The 13,926-nt window shown below is 46.8% G+C and overlaps 3 protein-coding genes across 4 annotated transcripts; 1 reads left to right on the top strand and 2 right to left on the bottom strand.

Moving 5' to 3' along the window:
• Positions 1 to 6: 6 nt before the first annotated feature.
• Positions 7 to 1,423, bottom strand: HYPK (huntingtin interacting protein K). 2 transcript variants are annotated; one of them, XM_051977220.1, is made up of 4 exons: positions 1,214 to 1,407; positions 966 to 1,021; positions 350 to 401; positions 7 to 166 (listed from the first exon to the last, which is right to left on the bottom strand). In XM_051977220.1, exons 1-4 carry the CDS (start codon positions 1,373 to 1,375, stop codon positions 71 to 73), a joined length of 366 nt encoding a protein of 121 aa, XP_051833180.1. In that variant the 5' UTR covers positions 1,376 to 1,407; the 3' UTR covers positions 7 to 70. The 2 variants fall into 2 exon arrangements, with proteins under 2 accessions (XP_051833180.1, XP_051833181.1); XM_051977221.1 differs by lacking the exon at positions 7 to 166 and having other exon boundaries at positions 371 to 457; positions 1,214 to 1,423.
• A 61-nt stretch (positions 1,424 to 1,484) lies between these two features.
• SERINC4 (serine incorporator 4) lies at positions 1,485 to 7,276 on the top strand. The gene is made up of 12 exons (XM_051977223.1): positions 1,485 to 2,264; positions 2,797 to 2,967; positions 3,176 to 3,354; positions 3,744 to 3,823; positions 3,939 to 4,032; positions 4,307 to 4,518; positions 4,767 to 4,862; positions 4,975 to 5,101; positions 5,522 to 5,594; positions 5,719 to 5,767; positions 5,869 to 6,001; positions 6,172 to 7,276. Exons 1-12 carry the CDS (start codon positions 2,121 to 2,123, stop codon positions 6,368 to 6,370), a joined length of 1,557 nt encoding a protein of 518 aa, XP_051833183.1. The 5' UTR covers positions 1,485 to 2,120; the 3' UTR covers positions 6,371 to 7,276.
• Positions 7,277 to 7,584: 308 nt separating this feature from the next.
• On the bottom strand, positions 7,585 to 9,092 carry SERF2 (small EDRK-rich factor 2). The gene is made up of 3 exons (XM_051977222.1): positions 8,979 to 9,092; positions 8,285 to 8,393; positions 7,585 to 7,738 (listed from the first exon to the last, which is right to left on the bottom strand). The coding sequence occupies exons 1-3, from the start codon at positions 8,983 to 8,985 to the stop codon at positions 7,675 to 7,677; spliced, it is 180 nt and encodes a 59-aa protein (XP_051833182.1). The 5' UTR covers positions 8,986 to 9,092; the 3' UTR covers positions 7,585 to 7,674.
• Between the last annotated feature and the right edge of the window lie 4,834 nt (positions 9,093 to 13,926).

The raw sequence follows: 13,926 nt of genomic DNA, 5'->3' as shown, positions 1-13,926 counted from the left end.
ACAAAGTTAGGTGGGGGAAGGAAATCTTTATTCCAATAAATAAGTCCATCAAGGTGTGGCCATTCAAAGGTTAGTTGGTAAGTGTAATAAGAGCTTCTACTACATTGCCCATGTGTTCCCGTAAACTCCGTTCTGCTGCTGCCCGTGAGATTTCCATCTCGGTCATCTGCAGAAAAAGGAAGAGTTATCACAAAAGGTCCATTCCAGTCCGTAGTAAAAACTATAAAGTCAGGCTACTAGGCAAAAGATGTGCTATGTTGCACAGCCCCTCTCACCCTTTCAAATCACTATTATCAATTTTATACTTTGCTTTGGAACTCCTGCCAGCCAACTCCAGGTCAATACTTACTATTAGTTCTAGATCTTCCTTCTTGATTGTAACTTTCGCCAGTTCCTTCTCCCTGCAAAGTTATTTGTGAACATATTCGTTCAGGAAGGATTTATTGAGGGCAGGGCACTAGGGACACAAAGAAGAAATTGAGAATCTTAACAGTAGTTGGGGGGAAGTAGGGCATTGACAACTCTGAGGATAAAGGAAAGCTGAGTCTTTTTAGAGAGGTAAGGATGCCAAGGGCAGGATCAAAGGGAACCCAATTATAGGATGGAATGAAACAAGGATCATCAAACGGGCGAAGCCAGAATTCAAATCAGGCCTTAGGTAACCATTGAGCCTCAGTTCCCTCTCATATAAAATGGGGATAACAGCACATAACTCCAAGGATAATTGTGAGGATTAACTAAAGTGCCAAATACAAAGCATCATAAAAGTATTAGCTCTTAACAAGTGTCAACACTTGTGTTGGTGAATGTAGGTAGTATTCCATAAATGTTTAATGGAAGATAACCACAACTTCCAGTCACTCCAGGTCATTTTTCTGCACCAAGGATGGGGGAAAGTGAGTGTTTGGTAGACTAGCCTCCATCGGAGGGTCGGTGCTAAACACAAAGCCGGGGCACTCGCTTACCGCTCTTGTTTGGCCTTCTGCTCTCGAGACCGCCGATCTCCAATCACCGACATTGCCTACGACAGGAATACACGCCGGGCAAGAGCATCAGCTCCGCGTCCCGGAATCTCCAGGGCCAGATTCGGAGCCGGACCCCCTGGGATACGCCCGGCTCCAGGCCGCCGCCGCCTTCCCCTCCCCTCCCCCCTGTCCCGAGCCTGGAGGCCCCTCGCACCCTCCAGACGTCCACGACTCCCGGCCTCCCTCACCGTCTCCAAGTTGGAGCTTTGGATCTCCTTCTCTTCTGCGTAGTCAGTCACTCTTTCTAGATCGGCCGCGCCACTGTCATGTTTCCGCGGCTTCTCCGGCGGCCGTTCGGGGCCACTCGGTTCAGTCTCGAGTTCCAGTTCTACATCACCCTCGGTCGCCATCTCGTCCCCGCCGCGCCGCCTCCCGCGCACCGCCTCTTCCGGACCCATCGTTCAGCGACTTCCGGACCAGGACCCGTCCCTTCCGGGCGCATATTGGACCAAGCTGGAATTGTAGCGCTCCCAGTGGTCACTACCCCAGAACCCTGTGACCACGCCTCCTCCCTTGAGAAGGAGGCGGGGTCATTCCCGAGCTGGGCTGGATGGGGTGGGGCGGGGCTGTGCCGGGCGTTCCCGCGCTACAACAGTGACCGCGTCACACGAGGAGGAGGGGACCTCTCGGCCCAGAAGTGCCAGTTCTTTGCCCGCCCGGGCGCTTGGACTTGGACGGAAGGCGAGGACCAGGCCATACCTATAGTTTAAATCTCACCCACCCAAACAGACACCACTCCTCAGGAGCTCTCAACTCTTTCCAATACAGACCTTTCCTCTTAGGGCCTCAGGGAATGAAGTCAAATCCTAAACCAATTAACAAAGTTAATCCAGCCCAAGCCAGATATGCAAACTGCCTACCTAATCTGTTGATTGAGCAGGGGCCAGCCGGGACAAAGGGAGCCGATCACAAGAAGACCGCACCTACAGGTTCACATATGCGAGTACACAGTCCAAGGCGATATGGGATCGTGCTTCCCTCAGGGGTCCTGACTCTCACCCTCCCAACCTGCTCCTCCGGACCAGCTCCCGTCCTGATGTTCAAGACCGTTCCTGGGGCGCTGAGAACAGAGAAGGTTGCTTCTTTTTTTCTTTGATGGAAGCCTTAATTAGACCTCTGGACTCTAGGACAGGGATGGTAGGAGTGAAGGCTCCTCCCAGGTGCCCTAACTCATCTCTGGACTCGGCAAATCAGTGGAGTTCGATCAACAGTACTCTGGAAAGAACTATCTTGTATCAGGTGAGAGGGCGTATCCTGTGTATGTACCCTTAGCGGAGAATAAGGCATGGGAGCTATTTTAGCTGCAAATCGGGCCAAGTTTTTCCCCTCAACTATTTTCTTTTCCGGATTGTGAAATGGTGGATTCCCGTCTTCCTACCTCCTGAATATCCTCCTCAAAAGTCTTATCAGAAACTTTAGAGAGGAGTCAGGTATTGGTTGTAATTTAAGATCTAGGTAAACAATACTCTTGGGACAGGGTCTGTTTGATATAGGCCTGAATATCGAGGACCATGAGCGGCACTGCGCCCAGAGCATCTGAGAGCTCCACTCGAAAATAAATCCAGAAATTAGAGGTCTGGGAAGAATGGAAGATTTCCTTGAAGGTTGCTTCATCCACTAACATTTCCTTTAACACACGTTCATTTTAGCTCCTTCTGAGCTCTCCCTCGCCCCATCTAGATTTATGCTATTTACAATCCTCTTCCTCACCTCTACCCTAGTCCTTAAAGAAAATTTAGAGATGACTGTTCTACATCACCTTTGTTCTCAGGCATCATGTTGCTGCGGCCCTGCCCCCAGTACTAACTACTGCTACTCTGGGTTGCCCCCTCTCAAGGAATCTACCAGCAGTCGCCTGCTCTACACCCTTATACATGTGGGGGCCTCTGCTACCAGCTGCCTCCTGCTCTCCAGAACCGTCCTGGACACCTTCTGGGGCAAAGTGGGTGAGATCAACAGATGAAGGGTGGTCAGTAAGGAAAAAGCTGCAACGTGAAGGAATCTGGGTAGAAGGGGATGTAGCTAAGTGAATAACTAGGGATGAAGCAAATTTTAGTATAGTGTGAAGAATAAAGTGCCTTTCTTTCCATAAAATTTAACTATCCCTGTCTTCCTCTCCTTTTCAACCCCACAACCTCCCTACTCTCCAGATATTGATCCCTTCTGGGCTGTGTATCACTCCCTCTGGGCAGAATGACTGTCCAGTACCAAGTGGCTCTGGGGCTGTGTATCGAATATGTGCTGGCACAGCCACCTTCTACTTGCTGCAAGCTGTGATCCTGATTAATGTCAACTCTTCTACCAGCCCCCGGGCTCGGCTACACAATGGGTATGTGGAAAATGCAATGTTTTATCAGGAAAAAAGAGGGAATATAACTCTGGAGTAAAGGCAAATTTACAAATCTACAAGTTGAATAAATTCCAGGAAGGGCTAAAATGGGTCAGATTGGGAAGCACAGGCTTCCTAAGGATGGCAGGAGGACAAAGTTCCAGGAGATCTTTTATCTTCATCGTCTCTGTGTCTTGTAACCATATCTCTATTCCTATGAGGTTGCTACTTACCTTACAAAGCTGTAAGGATCAAATGATAAACGTTTTGTAAACTCTAACTATATAGTTCTATTAAATGTCAGCTATTAATGTTCCTGTTCTCCTGATAACTTTTATCCCTTCCTATTCCTTCCACCTTGAGTCTGTGTTCTCTCTCCTGTGACCCAGCTTCTGGCTCCTAAAGCTGCTGGTCTTGCTGGGGCTCTGTAGCGCTGCCTTCTACATCCCAGATGAGCACATCTTTCCAGGTAACCTTCAGCCTTGTTCTAACCTTGGCTGGTGGTGGCAAGGGAGGAGAGGGAGAAGTACACTCAGTGATAAACTGGAGTTAAACTATAATACTTATCAGAGCTCACCCTGCAGCATGGCACTATGTGGGTATCTGTGGAGGCTTCGCTTTCATCCTGTTGCAACTGGTGCTCATCACAGCTTTTGCTCACACCTGGAACAAAAACTGGTGAGGGGGAATACCCCTGGAGATAGTCTTTAGGATGTAGAGAAAACTACTACACATAAACAGCAATGTTGCAACTGCAGTGGGGGTGATGTAATAGTACTCTCCAACAGTAACTGGGAGGTGGAATGAGGTGGGAATTCACTTAGGCAGTTAAAATCCTAGCAGAATCTTCACTAGGAAGTCATGCTGATGATAATCTATTGGGGGATGGGAATGGCCCTGGCCATATGGGGACTGCCTAGCTGGGCTATTCGTGTTTTTCATACCCACACAGGCTGACAGGGGCTGCCCAAGACTGGCGCTGGTTTGGGGCAGCGCTGCTGGCCACGCTGATTTTCTACAGCATAGCTGGAGTAGGAGCATTCCTTCTATTCCACCACTATACCCATCCAGCTGGCTGCCTGCTCAACAAGGCTCTACTCAGCCTGAACCTTTGCTTCTGTGGCGTCCTCTCTTTCCTCTCTATCACTCCCTGCATCCGTCTCAGTGCGTACAACTTGGACTCAACCTTTCCTCCCTGCCACTAAGGGGATGTTTTCCCTAACAAACTAGTCAAGTTCTGGTCCCCTATTTATTGTTTTCTAATCTAATGGGGGGGGGGGGGGAATTATTTTGCCGAATTTATCCTGACTTCAAGATCTCTGGGATAAGTGACGTGTTTCCTTGGGGATGGAAGTTATCATTGTCTCTTTAAAAAAAAAAAAAAAACCGTAGTCTTTGGTGTCTCTTCTCAGAACAACCTTGTTCCGGTCCCCTACAAGCCTCCATCATTAGCTGCTATATCATGTACTTGACTTTCTCTGCATTATCCAGCAGACCCCCAGATAGGGGTGAGTAGAGAACCCAGGGTTCTTTGTGACATTTTCCCATTCATTTCTGTCTAATCTTTACACTTCTCTACTTCCTCTCCCAATTCCCCTACTTTCAACTTCATCCCCACAGTGCTACTTCGAGGACAGAATCGTACCATATGCCAGCCTAGTGTGAGCAAAGTAGGGGCACAGACACCAGACACCTCTTTGGCCATTCTGAGTGCTGGAATCATGTATGCCTGTGTGCTTTTTGCCTGGTGAGTAAAGCTGTTAAGAGGGAAGAAGTACAAAAGGTGAAAGGGAAAAAGACAGCAAGAGGGAACAGGCAACCGAAGAATGACTGCAGAGTGAGTTCAAGAGGTCTAGAGTAAGAAACGTCCCAAGATGAAGGGCAACTTCTGGAAAAAAGATGCTGTGAGCCAAAAATCAGGTCAACATCTTTGTGTCCAAGTTAACATCTGAGTACTTAAATAAAGCACATAATTAATCAGTTAAAAAGCATTAACTAGCCTTTGCTCTAGCTCAACACCCATAGATCAAAGTGCCTCACCAGATTGGGGTTCAAGGATACCTTAAGATATCCCTGATAAGAATCTCCCACCCCCAATTATTATACCTATTACAAATCCTTCTACAATACTACTGAATCTGCTAGTTAGCCCTCTTCCTCTCCACAGTAACGAGGCTTCCTATCTGGCAGAAATGTTTGGCCCTTTGTGGATGGTGAAGGTTTACAGCTATGAGTTACAGGTGAGAATGAACATTTCAATATCCTTCTGTGCAGCTGTGAGGTCCCAAACATACATTCCAGCTCTTGTGGATCATCACTACTGCTCACCTCCTCCATCACTTATGAAAAATTTTCTCTTTGCAGAAGCCCTCCATTTGCTTCTGCTGCCCAGATAATCTATCACTAGAGGAAGGTGAGTGTGAAATTAGGAAAATACACAAGCACAGTGCAGTAGGGAACTCTGGAAGGAGCTGGTGCAAAGAAACCTAAACTCTGGCTCTCTTCTCTCCAAAGGGCCTAGTGGAGAGGAGACAGGTTCAGGTGCACCACAAACACCTCATCGACTCTCCTACAGCTACTCTGCATTCCACTTTGTCTTCTTCCTTGCTTCACTCTATGTTATGGTCACTCTCACTAACTGGTTCAGGTAGGATGAATTTGGTACCAAAATACCCTTGAACCCAAATCCCTAAGAAATGGGAAATCCTTGAGGGCCAGCAAGATGGGACTTGGGTTTGTCAGTAAGCCTAGGGTGATAGGATCCCTATTTAAGGGCCAAGAATCTGCTCCTTCTGAATAGAGATCTTGGTCCTACAGTTATGAAGGGGCAGAGCTGGAAACCACATTCACAAGAGGCAGCTGGGCTACTTTCTGGGTCAAGATCGCTTCATGCTGGACCTGTGCACTACTCTACTTGGGACTGCTGCTGACTCCAGTTTGCTGGTCAGTCACTGGACACTCTCAACCCACCCGTGTTATACACAGACGTTGCCGTCGAATCCACGTCTCTACCTAGGCTGGAGCCTGTCAGCTGTTCTGCCCCTAACAGTGCTGGGCTGAGGAAGAGAATACAGCCTATTTAAAAAAAAAAAAAAAGAAAGAAAAGAAAAAGAACTTTTTTCTTTCTTTCTTTTCTTTTTTTAAAGCTAGTTCTATCCTTTGGAGCTAAGAGCAGAATAGTGAACACTGTGGGTATGCTTGTTTTGGGATGATGGACAGGCCCTGGCCACAATTTGGTCCAGGAAGGGAGGTCCCTAATTCTCTGGGCCATCAGTTCTTGGCAAAGAATTGACTCCCCAGAGTCAGCAGCCAAACACCTGCTATCCACCCCCACTTAACACTTCTCAGATCTCTCTAGCTGGAAGAGAGGAAACTGGTCAATAATACTGGGGGAAGGGAAATGGTGAGAGGAAGGAGATAGAGAGACTGAAAGAAAAACAGAGAAAGAGAATGACATACTGTCCCACTTTGGACAAAGGAAAGTAAAACTGGTTTTGGAATTAGTGATATAGTCAAGAATTATAGCCCTCAAAAGCATGTTAGTTTCTCAACAAAGTCCTAGGGCTAAAGTATGGGGGGCAGTTTTGCTAACCTTCAGTTGTGATCTTGGGGATATTCTCATCCTTGAAAAATGACTGCCACTGAAGGACAAACATAACAGATGAAGGAGCAAATTAATATTCTACTGACCTGGCAGCCTGAGAAAAAAGGAAAACGAAAGCAACGCCCAGAAAATTACCCTTAGATAATTAACCTGACCTCTCTTTTGCCTTGAGCTGATTTTAAGGAGCTGATTTAGGAGGGGAGAAAAAAGTCAAAATACAAGAAAATAGGAAATGATTTCAAGTTTTAGGGTTTCTCAGGATTCCTCCATACAGATTTCCTCAATGTGGTTAACAGAAAATAAAGGTAGCTTTTATAATCTGCTTCCCATCATTTATCAAGCTTCAAATATTCTTCTAAAGTGAAGAGGCATCCGAGGCATCCCACCCCTCCCACCCCATCCATCCCACCATCCAAACCCCTTAGTCACACAGGCATCAGAGGAATTACAAAGCTACTTTTAATACTCTGGGGTAAGCCCCACAGGAATAAAAAACACTGGGAGAGGGTAGCCCCCTCACCCCCAGGAATGCCCTGGAGGAGAGCAAGGCTGCCTGGGGGGGAAGGATGCACAGAGGGAACCCACTGCAGACACAGGGCGAAGGGAATGCCATCAGTTCTGGGACCTGTGAGCGCTACAGGAGGAGGCGAGAGCGTGACGGGACTGGCTCCAGGCACACGGTCGACGGGCAAGAGAGATGGGCATGAGCCATAGAGTTACTTGGGCTCTTCCTTCTTCTCATTGGCCTTTTTCTGCTTCTGTTGCATGATCTCCGAGTCCCTGGAGGTAGAGATGATGGGGCACTGGGGGTACCAAAGGGCAAAAAAGGACAGGACGCAGGGGATAAAGGGCAGAGAGGATAAAATGGATGTGGGCAGGGGTAAATTCAATGTGTAGATGAGATGCTCACAATCGTGTGAGGCCACAGAGCTGGAGCTCAGAGGACATCTATCTGGTTTTTTACATGGTGAAAAATCTCACCACACAGACTTAAGAGTGTGCCTCACCACACATAGCAACATGAGCCAAAGGGGAAGGAGCGAGGTAGGAAAGGAGTACAGAAGGGTAATATGGGACCCAGAAACACAGCACTACTTGAAAACTAACCGAGACTTCAGTCATTCTGATAGATCTTCCCTAGCCCTTCCGAAAAGATCCTAAATTGCTAATTCACAAGCCTGGCTTAATCCTTCACTGAAAGAAATGGATAGGTATTACCCCAATGCATCCTCCGGCCCCTCCTTTCCCCAATCCCGTGCCCTTCTAAATCTCTTGGGCACTTCCATCTTTCTACGGTCCTCCATCCCCTCCCCTCCCTAGGGCTACCTCTGCTTTCGGGCGGCGGCGGAGAGCCCGTCATCCCGGCGTTTTCCTTTGCCTGAGTCGCTTTGCTTTTTCATGTTCTTCTGGCGGGCAAGCTCACGCTGGTTACCGCCTGCAAAAAAGGAACAGAGAAAGGATGAGACCCCAGACACTTCAGAGAAGACTCTCCAGCAAGCCCGGGGATAGGAAAAGCAGACACATCTGCGGACACTGACCAAAGAAAACTGAGAAGGGGGGAAGGGAAAGAGGAAGGAGAGGATGAAGGGGGGAGGTGAAGCCCACTCAAAGGTGGGGGGAGAAAGGGAAGTACTGCTTGCACAAGGCACATTGGGGGCTGAGTGGGGGGTCTTTAAGCACATGTGTGCGGGGGGGACATCCACTTGAGGGCTTGCAGCGAGCAGGTGGGGGAGGGGAGATCTCTGCGTGGCAGGGGGAGGGGGCTGAGCTCCTCAGACTGGGATCCCAGGGCTCTTGTTCTGGGCATCGAGGATGCAAGAAGAGGGTCTAGACGAGAGTGGGGGGGAGGGGGGAGTACAGGAGGGAGGGTCTTGGCATGCTGGGGGAGGGGGTGGCGGTGCGTGGAGATCGCCACTCGGGAGCGATTTCGGAGCAATGGCCTAGACATGGGCTCCCAGGGAAGGCCTCGCGCTCCAAGAGACGCCTGGGATTCGCATAGGGAGGGGGCGTCGGTGCTCACGGGTCATGGCGACGACAGCGGCTCCGGCTTGACTCGGTGGCGTCCGCTCTTTCCTCTCCGACGTCCCCGTCCCCGACCCCGCCCCTTCCCCGCCACGTGACGTATTCGCCCAATTCCCCACCGACCCAAACCACCCCCTCGCCATGTCCTCCAAAGAGGCTTTTTATTGGTCAATAAGGATCACGTGGAGCCACGGGCACCCCGCGGACTCCTTCACCCGGGGGCGGAGAATCATTGACGAAGGGCACAGGGTAGGGAGGAGCTTTCTGATTCAGGGCGTGGGCGGGGCCTAAGGAAAATAGGCTGCATCACGTGGCTGGGGTGGAGACAAGGCGCTCCCGGAAGGGCGGCCCCTCCCTAGTTCCTTGGCCCGGGAACCGACACGTGACCGGATGGACTGCCCCAGTTGCCTGGGTTGGCAGGAAAGGTCTCCAGTTTGTCGTTTCAGTTGTTCCATCCCCAGACCCTTTAAATTTGAGTTCCCAAGAGTAGATTGCAAAGATTCCTCATTGTGGGCATAGATAAGGCTCTTGGGAAGGTAGTGAGAGCACTGAGTTTATTTCACTAAGCACTTCCTATGGAGTAGTTGCTAAGAAAGGTCGGTGAATAAGTCCTGAATCCAGTTGTCATCTTCTGTAAAATCATAGGAAAACATACTTCATGACCCTTTGGCCATAATTCAGTTCAATAAACATTTATCAATCCCCTATTATGTGCCACGAACTGTGCCAAGATTTGGGGATACAAAAAAAGACAAATCAGTGTTAAGGACTTATACAAACAAATACATTCAAATTTAAATACAGGTTAAATAGGAAATAATTAAAAGAGATCGGGAAAAGTTTCAGGTAGAAAGTGATTAGGTTAAATCAAAAGGCCCTATGTTTTTTTTCAGGGTCTTCAGGGATTCAAGATGTTGAAAGTTTGCCATCTAAATACTCAAAGGCTCAAACTGAGAAATTGAGTCTTGGTTAATAACATGAAGGAGGAAGAAATAACTTTGCTTACTCTGTTTTCAAAGATTCAGCCTCATACCAGCAGAACCAGTCAGTTCTAGGTTCTGAGAATCCAACTGATTTCCCCTGACTTCAGTTTTAAACCCAAAACGATATTCCTCCTTCCTCTTTTGTCATTCCCTTCTTTTCTTCATATACAACCAGTTGAGATTCTGATTTTATCTGAGAGAGAAATGGTCTGGCCTTATCCTTCCTTTCCACCTACTACAGTTGGAATGTTTTAAGGTGTTAAACTGTGAGTGGAATGGACTCTGAATCACTTCTGCCCTTTCTTTATGTTCACCCATACTTGGACCTTTTGAATAAGATCACAGAATCAGCAGTTAGAAAGTTAAGAGTGATTGAACCATGTGTGCTTGAGGGTATGGAATAAGAGATGAGATAGAAAAGAAGCTAGAATGGGCAGGGGTGGGGTGGGGGAGGGGGGTAGATAGAAAGTGTTCAAACAAGTGAGAGGGTAATTTTGTGGCTTAATTTATGTGTAGCATTAGTCGCTATGACTTGATCTTGGAGCTGTCACACCATTTTGTTGGGACAGACTTGCCCAAGAGTACAAAAAGCCTCTTTATGTTGATTAAAAATCAGTACATGAATGTACAGAAGATGTCTGTAAAGTAACTAAAGAAAATTAAAGACATTTTACATAAATCAGTAACTGGCTTGATTTTATTGATGATATGGTAAATTTGGACTCCTTTATCAAGCTGGCAGACAAAATAATTTTTGTTAGCCAAAGTAGGAAAAGTAATAAGGAATAGGGCAAAAATTTGAACCTTGGACCTGCTGCAAATACAAATCTGCCTTTTGTGCAATTACACAAGAACCTTAGAGCTTGGTAGTTGTAGAATGAGCAGCGGTGAAGTTTTGTATCAGAGCCGCTAGATGGCACAGTGAATAAAGCTCTGGTCCTGAAATAGGAAGAGAGTTCAGCTCTGACTTCAGATATTTGTGATCCTGGGCAAGTCACTGTAAAATGAGCTAGAGAAAGAAATGGCAAATCACTTCAATATCTTTATCAAGAAAGATCCAAATGGGATCACAAAGAATCAGACTCAAAAGCAACAACAATCCTATATATAGTATATTATATTGTTCTATCTGAAGCTTCTTTCTCTTTTTCTTTTCTTTATATTTTTTAAATCCAAACTTTTTTTAATGTTTCTCTTTGGCCAATTAACTTTGGATTATCATATTTCAGGCTGTTCATTTCAGCTTTATCAATATGCACTATATTTGCCTTTCAGAGATAACTTTCTAGTATTACTATATGTCCTCAATACACAAAAACCCAGTAAAGAATAATATTAATATTCTTTGTGGGGGTTTCTGTGGGTTTTTTTAGATGGAAGGGAAAAGACTAAAAACAAACAAAATACTAGACAGTGAAAGAAAAACCATAAGTTGGCACAGAAAAGTCCTTAGAACAAAGATATCATGCATTTAGATGTCCTGAGTTGTCTATCAGAAAAAAAAAAAAAAAACACTAAATTTCGATAAGGTGGAAGCTCTTGGGCTGAAGGGGGAACCAAAAAGATCCCCTGCCCTTAACCCTAATACAGTGATTTTAAACAAGAGAATTGAGGAGGGAGAATGAGGGAACTAAGACTTCTTTTCAGGAAAAGGGAAAATTGGGGAAGGGAACTAGGACTTCCCCCAATGTCAGGAGAACTGGGGTTAGTGGCTAGAGGCTTATCATTTGCAACGGCAGAGACTCCAACTGCTGTTATCTGTCTAGCCTCCACAGCCAGTCTGGGGCACATTATTTTTAAAGTCGTCACTTCCTCTAACACCAAACATCATGGGTCAACCAAGTGAGAAATCTGATAGGAAGATATGTCCTGGAATCTGCATCTTAGGAGGCACTGGCCAGGCCAAAGGAACTGATCGATCAGGGCAAGGAACCATGTTCTCTGCTGCTGCACTATGCTGCTGTATCACCAGCATGGACAGTGCCAGGTAGATGGCCTGAGGGAGCAAAACAGCCCTGTGCTTAGGTGCTCTGAGCCCAGAGGAAGAGCTCTGATCCCATTGGCACCTCTCAGCCCTGCTTTCTTGATGGCTGCTTTGGTGATATCTCTGAGGTTTTAGTCTTTCCCTCCTAGAACTTTGCAAAGGGGTGGGGTGAGCCTAGAAGGCAGGGAAGATTGCAAGAATGAGAAATAAGGGATTTCAGGGGTAGATCCAAAATCTGAAAGTAACCCAAGTAAGGAGAGTTGGGCAGAGGGAAAATATCCAGATGGAATTAGTAGATTTTGCCTTGTTAGTGGGTTCCAGCTTCAAGGTAGCCAGGGCTGGCAGAATATCTGCTCTCTCTGAACAACAGCTAAGGATAGACATGGAATTTCCTCAGTGTGGGAAAAAGGATAAAAGTATGAGAGGCCCCCAAATTGGATTTCCTCTTTGTCAGGGGGCCCAGAACTTAGGGTTCTGAAATGGCCTTGCCTCTCCATTCCCATTTCAATCGGTTACACCCATCCCCAAGATTGTGCTGTAACAATCCCCCCTATTTCTTTGTCCTAATGTATTCTCACCCCCCATAAACACACCTTACCCTTCCTGAACAAAGATTGAATAACACTGCAAGGGTCCCAGATGACCTCAGAGCTTCTCCTGACAATCCCTTCAGTTGTACTTTTACGTTGTTCAAACATTTAACCCGATCACCCAGCTGGTGTAAATCCTATCCTCCGTGTTCTGTGGACTTGATGGAATATATAGGTATTACAGCCAACTCAGGCAAATTGTTCCCAAAGGTTGTCTCTAGGCCTTGCTCCCAAGAGCCCCTCCTCCCCTGCACCTTCCATCTCTCCTACTGTCCTCTGCATCCTGCTCCCTCATGCCTATCCACTATTTACTAATACACCACAGAACTAGGCAGCAAGTACACAGTGCCAGTCCTGGAGCGCCTACCCTCCCTCTCCACTTCCACCCTCATTGCAAGTGATCATTGCACCACTCCCACCAGCCAGACCAGGTTCAGGCACTGGGCTGGGGACAGATCCCTGGTGTCCTGAGTTGGAGCAATCTTCAGGAGCTTAATTTCATATAGAATCATGATCCTGCTGGCATATCTGGCTCCTTGTAAGGTAAGATATCACAGGATATGGGAATTGGGACTGTAGGAAGACCCTTCTCATTGCAAAGGGCTTGAAGAACTAGAACAGGGCTGTTATTTGTCCTTTGTTCTCAAAGAAGACCATGACATCAGGGAAGTATTGTCATGTCATGCAAGTGAAATGGATTTAAGTGAGGGAGGGTTGCCTCACTTTCCCCTCCAGAGCCATCTGAATCCAGGGGCAAGATATAGATCAAGATGACTGGAGATAGCAATTCAGGTGATTAGGCATTCTCCCGAAGATGTCTAAGGACAGTAATAACACCCCCCAGCCTTTATCCCTAGCAGTCTGGTAGGAGGAAAGGACAAAAAAAGCCTAAAGCCAAGGAGATAGATGGGATAACCTGTTCAATATCCTGGCAAGCCCTGCAAGTGTCTACAATCTTGAGAAGTGAGCAATGAATACTTACCTCTACTCTAATCCACAGTCTCTGTAAAAAAATAAAAATAAAAATAAATAAATAAATAAATGAAAGTGGACTGCAGGAGAGGAGAGTGTCTGTGCCTGTGTATGGAGAATGACAGCCCAGAAATGAGGGAGGGAGGGAAGGAAGGAGGGAAAGAGGGAGTTGTGCTCCATAGTGAGGGACTATGAAACATGAAGCTTAAGGATCAGGGATACCAGTAGTCTTTGTATCACCCTGGGAAGAAGTTCACCTGAATCATAATGTCGGGGGAGGGGGGGGGGAGAGGGGGGATTTTTTTCTTTTCTTTTGTTTTTTAAATTGGTAAGTCCCATAGATTTATTACCTTCTCTTTTCTTCTCACCCCACTCAAACATAAAAACCCCACAAAAAATAAAGCAATGGTGATACTA

The sequence above is a fragment of the Antechinus flavipes genome, chromosome 2 (assembly GCF_016432865.1).
Source record: "Antechinus flavipes isolate AdamAnt ecotype Samford, QLD, Australia chromosome 2, AdamAnt_v2, whole genome shotgun sequence".
In the NCBI taxonomy this organism is placed as follows: Eukaryota; Metazoa; Chordata; class Mammalia; order Dasyuromorphia; family Dasyuridae; genus Antechinus; species Antechinus flavipes.
The sequence above is the reverse complement of the archived record's forward strand: the minus strand, read 5'-3'. Positions and strand labels throughout refer to the sequence as shown.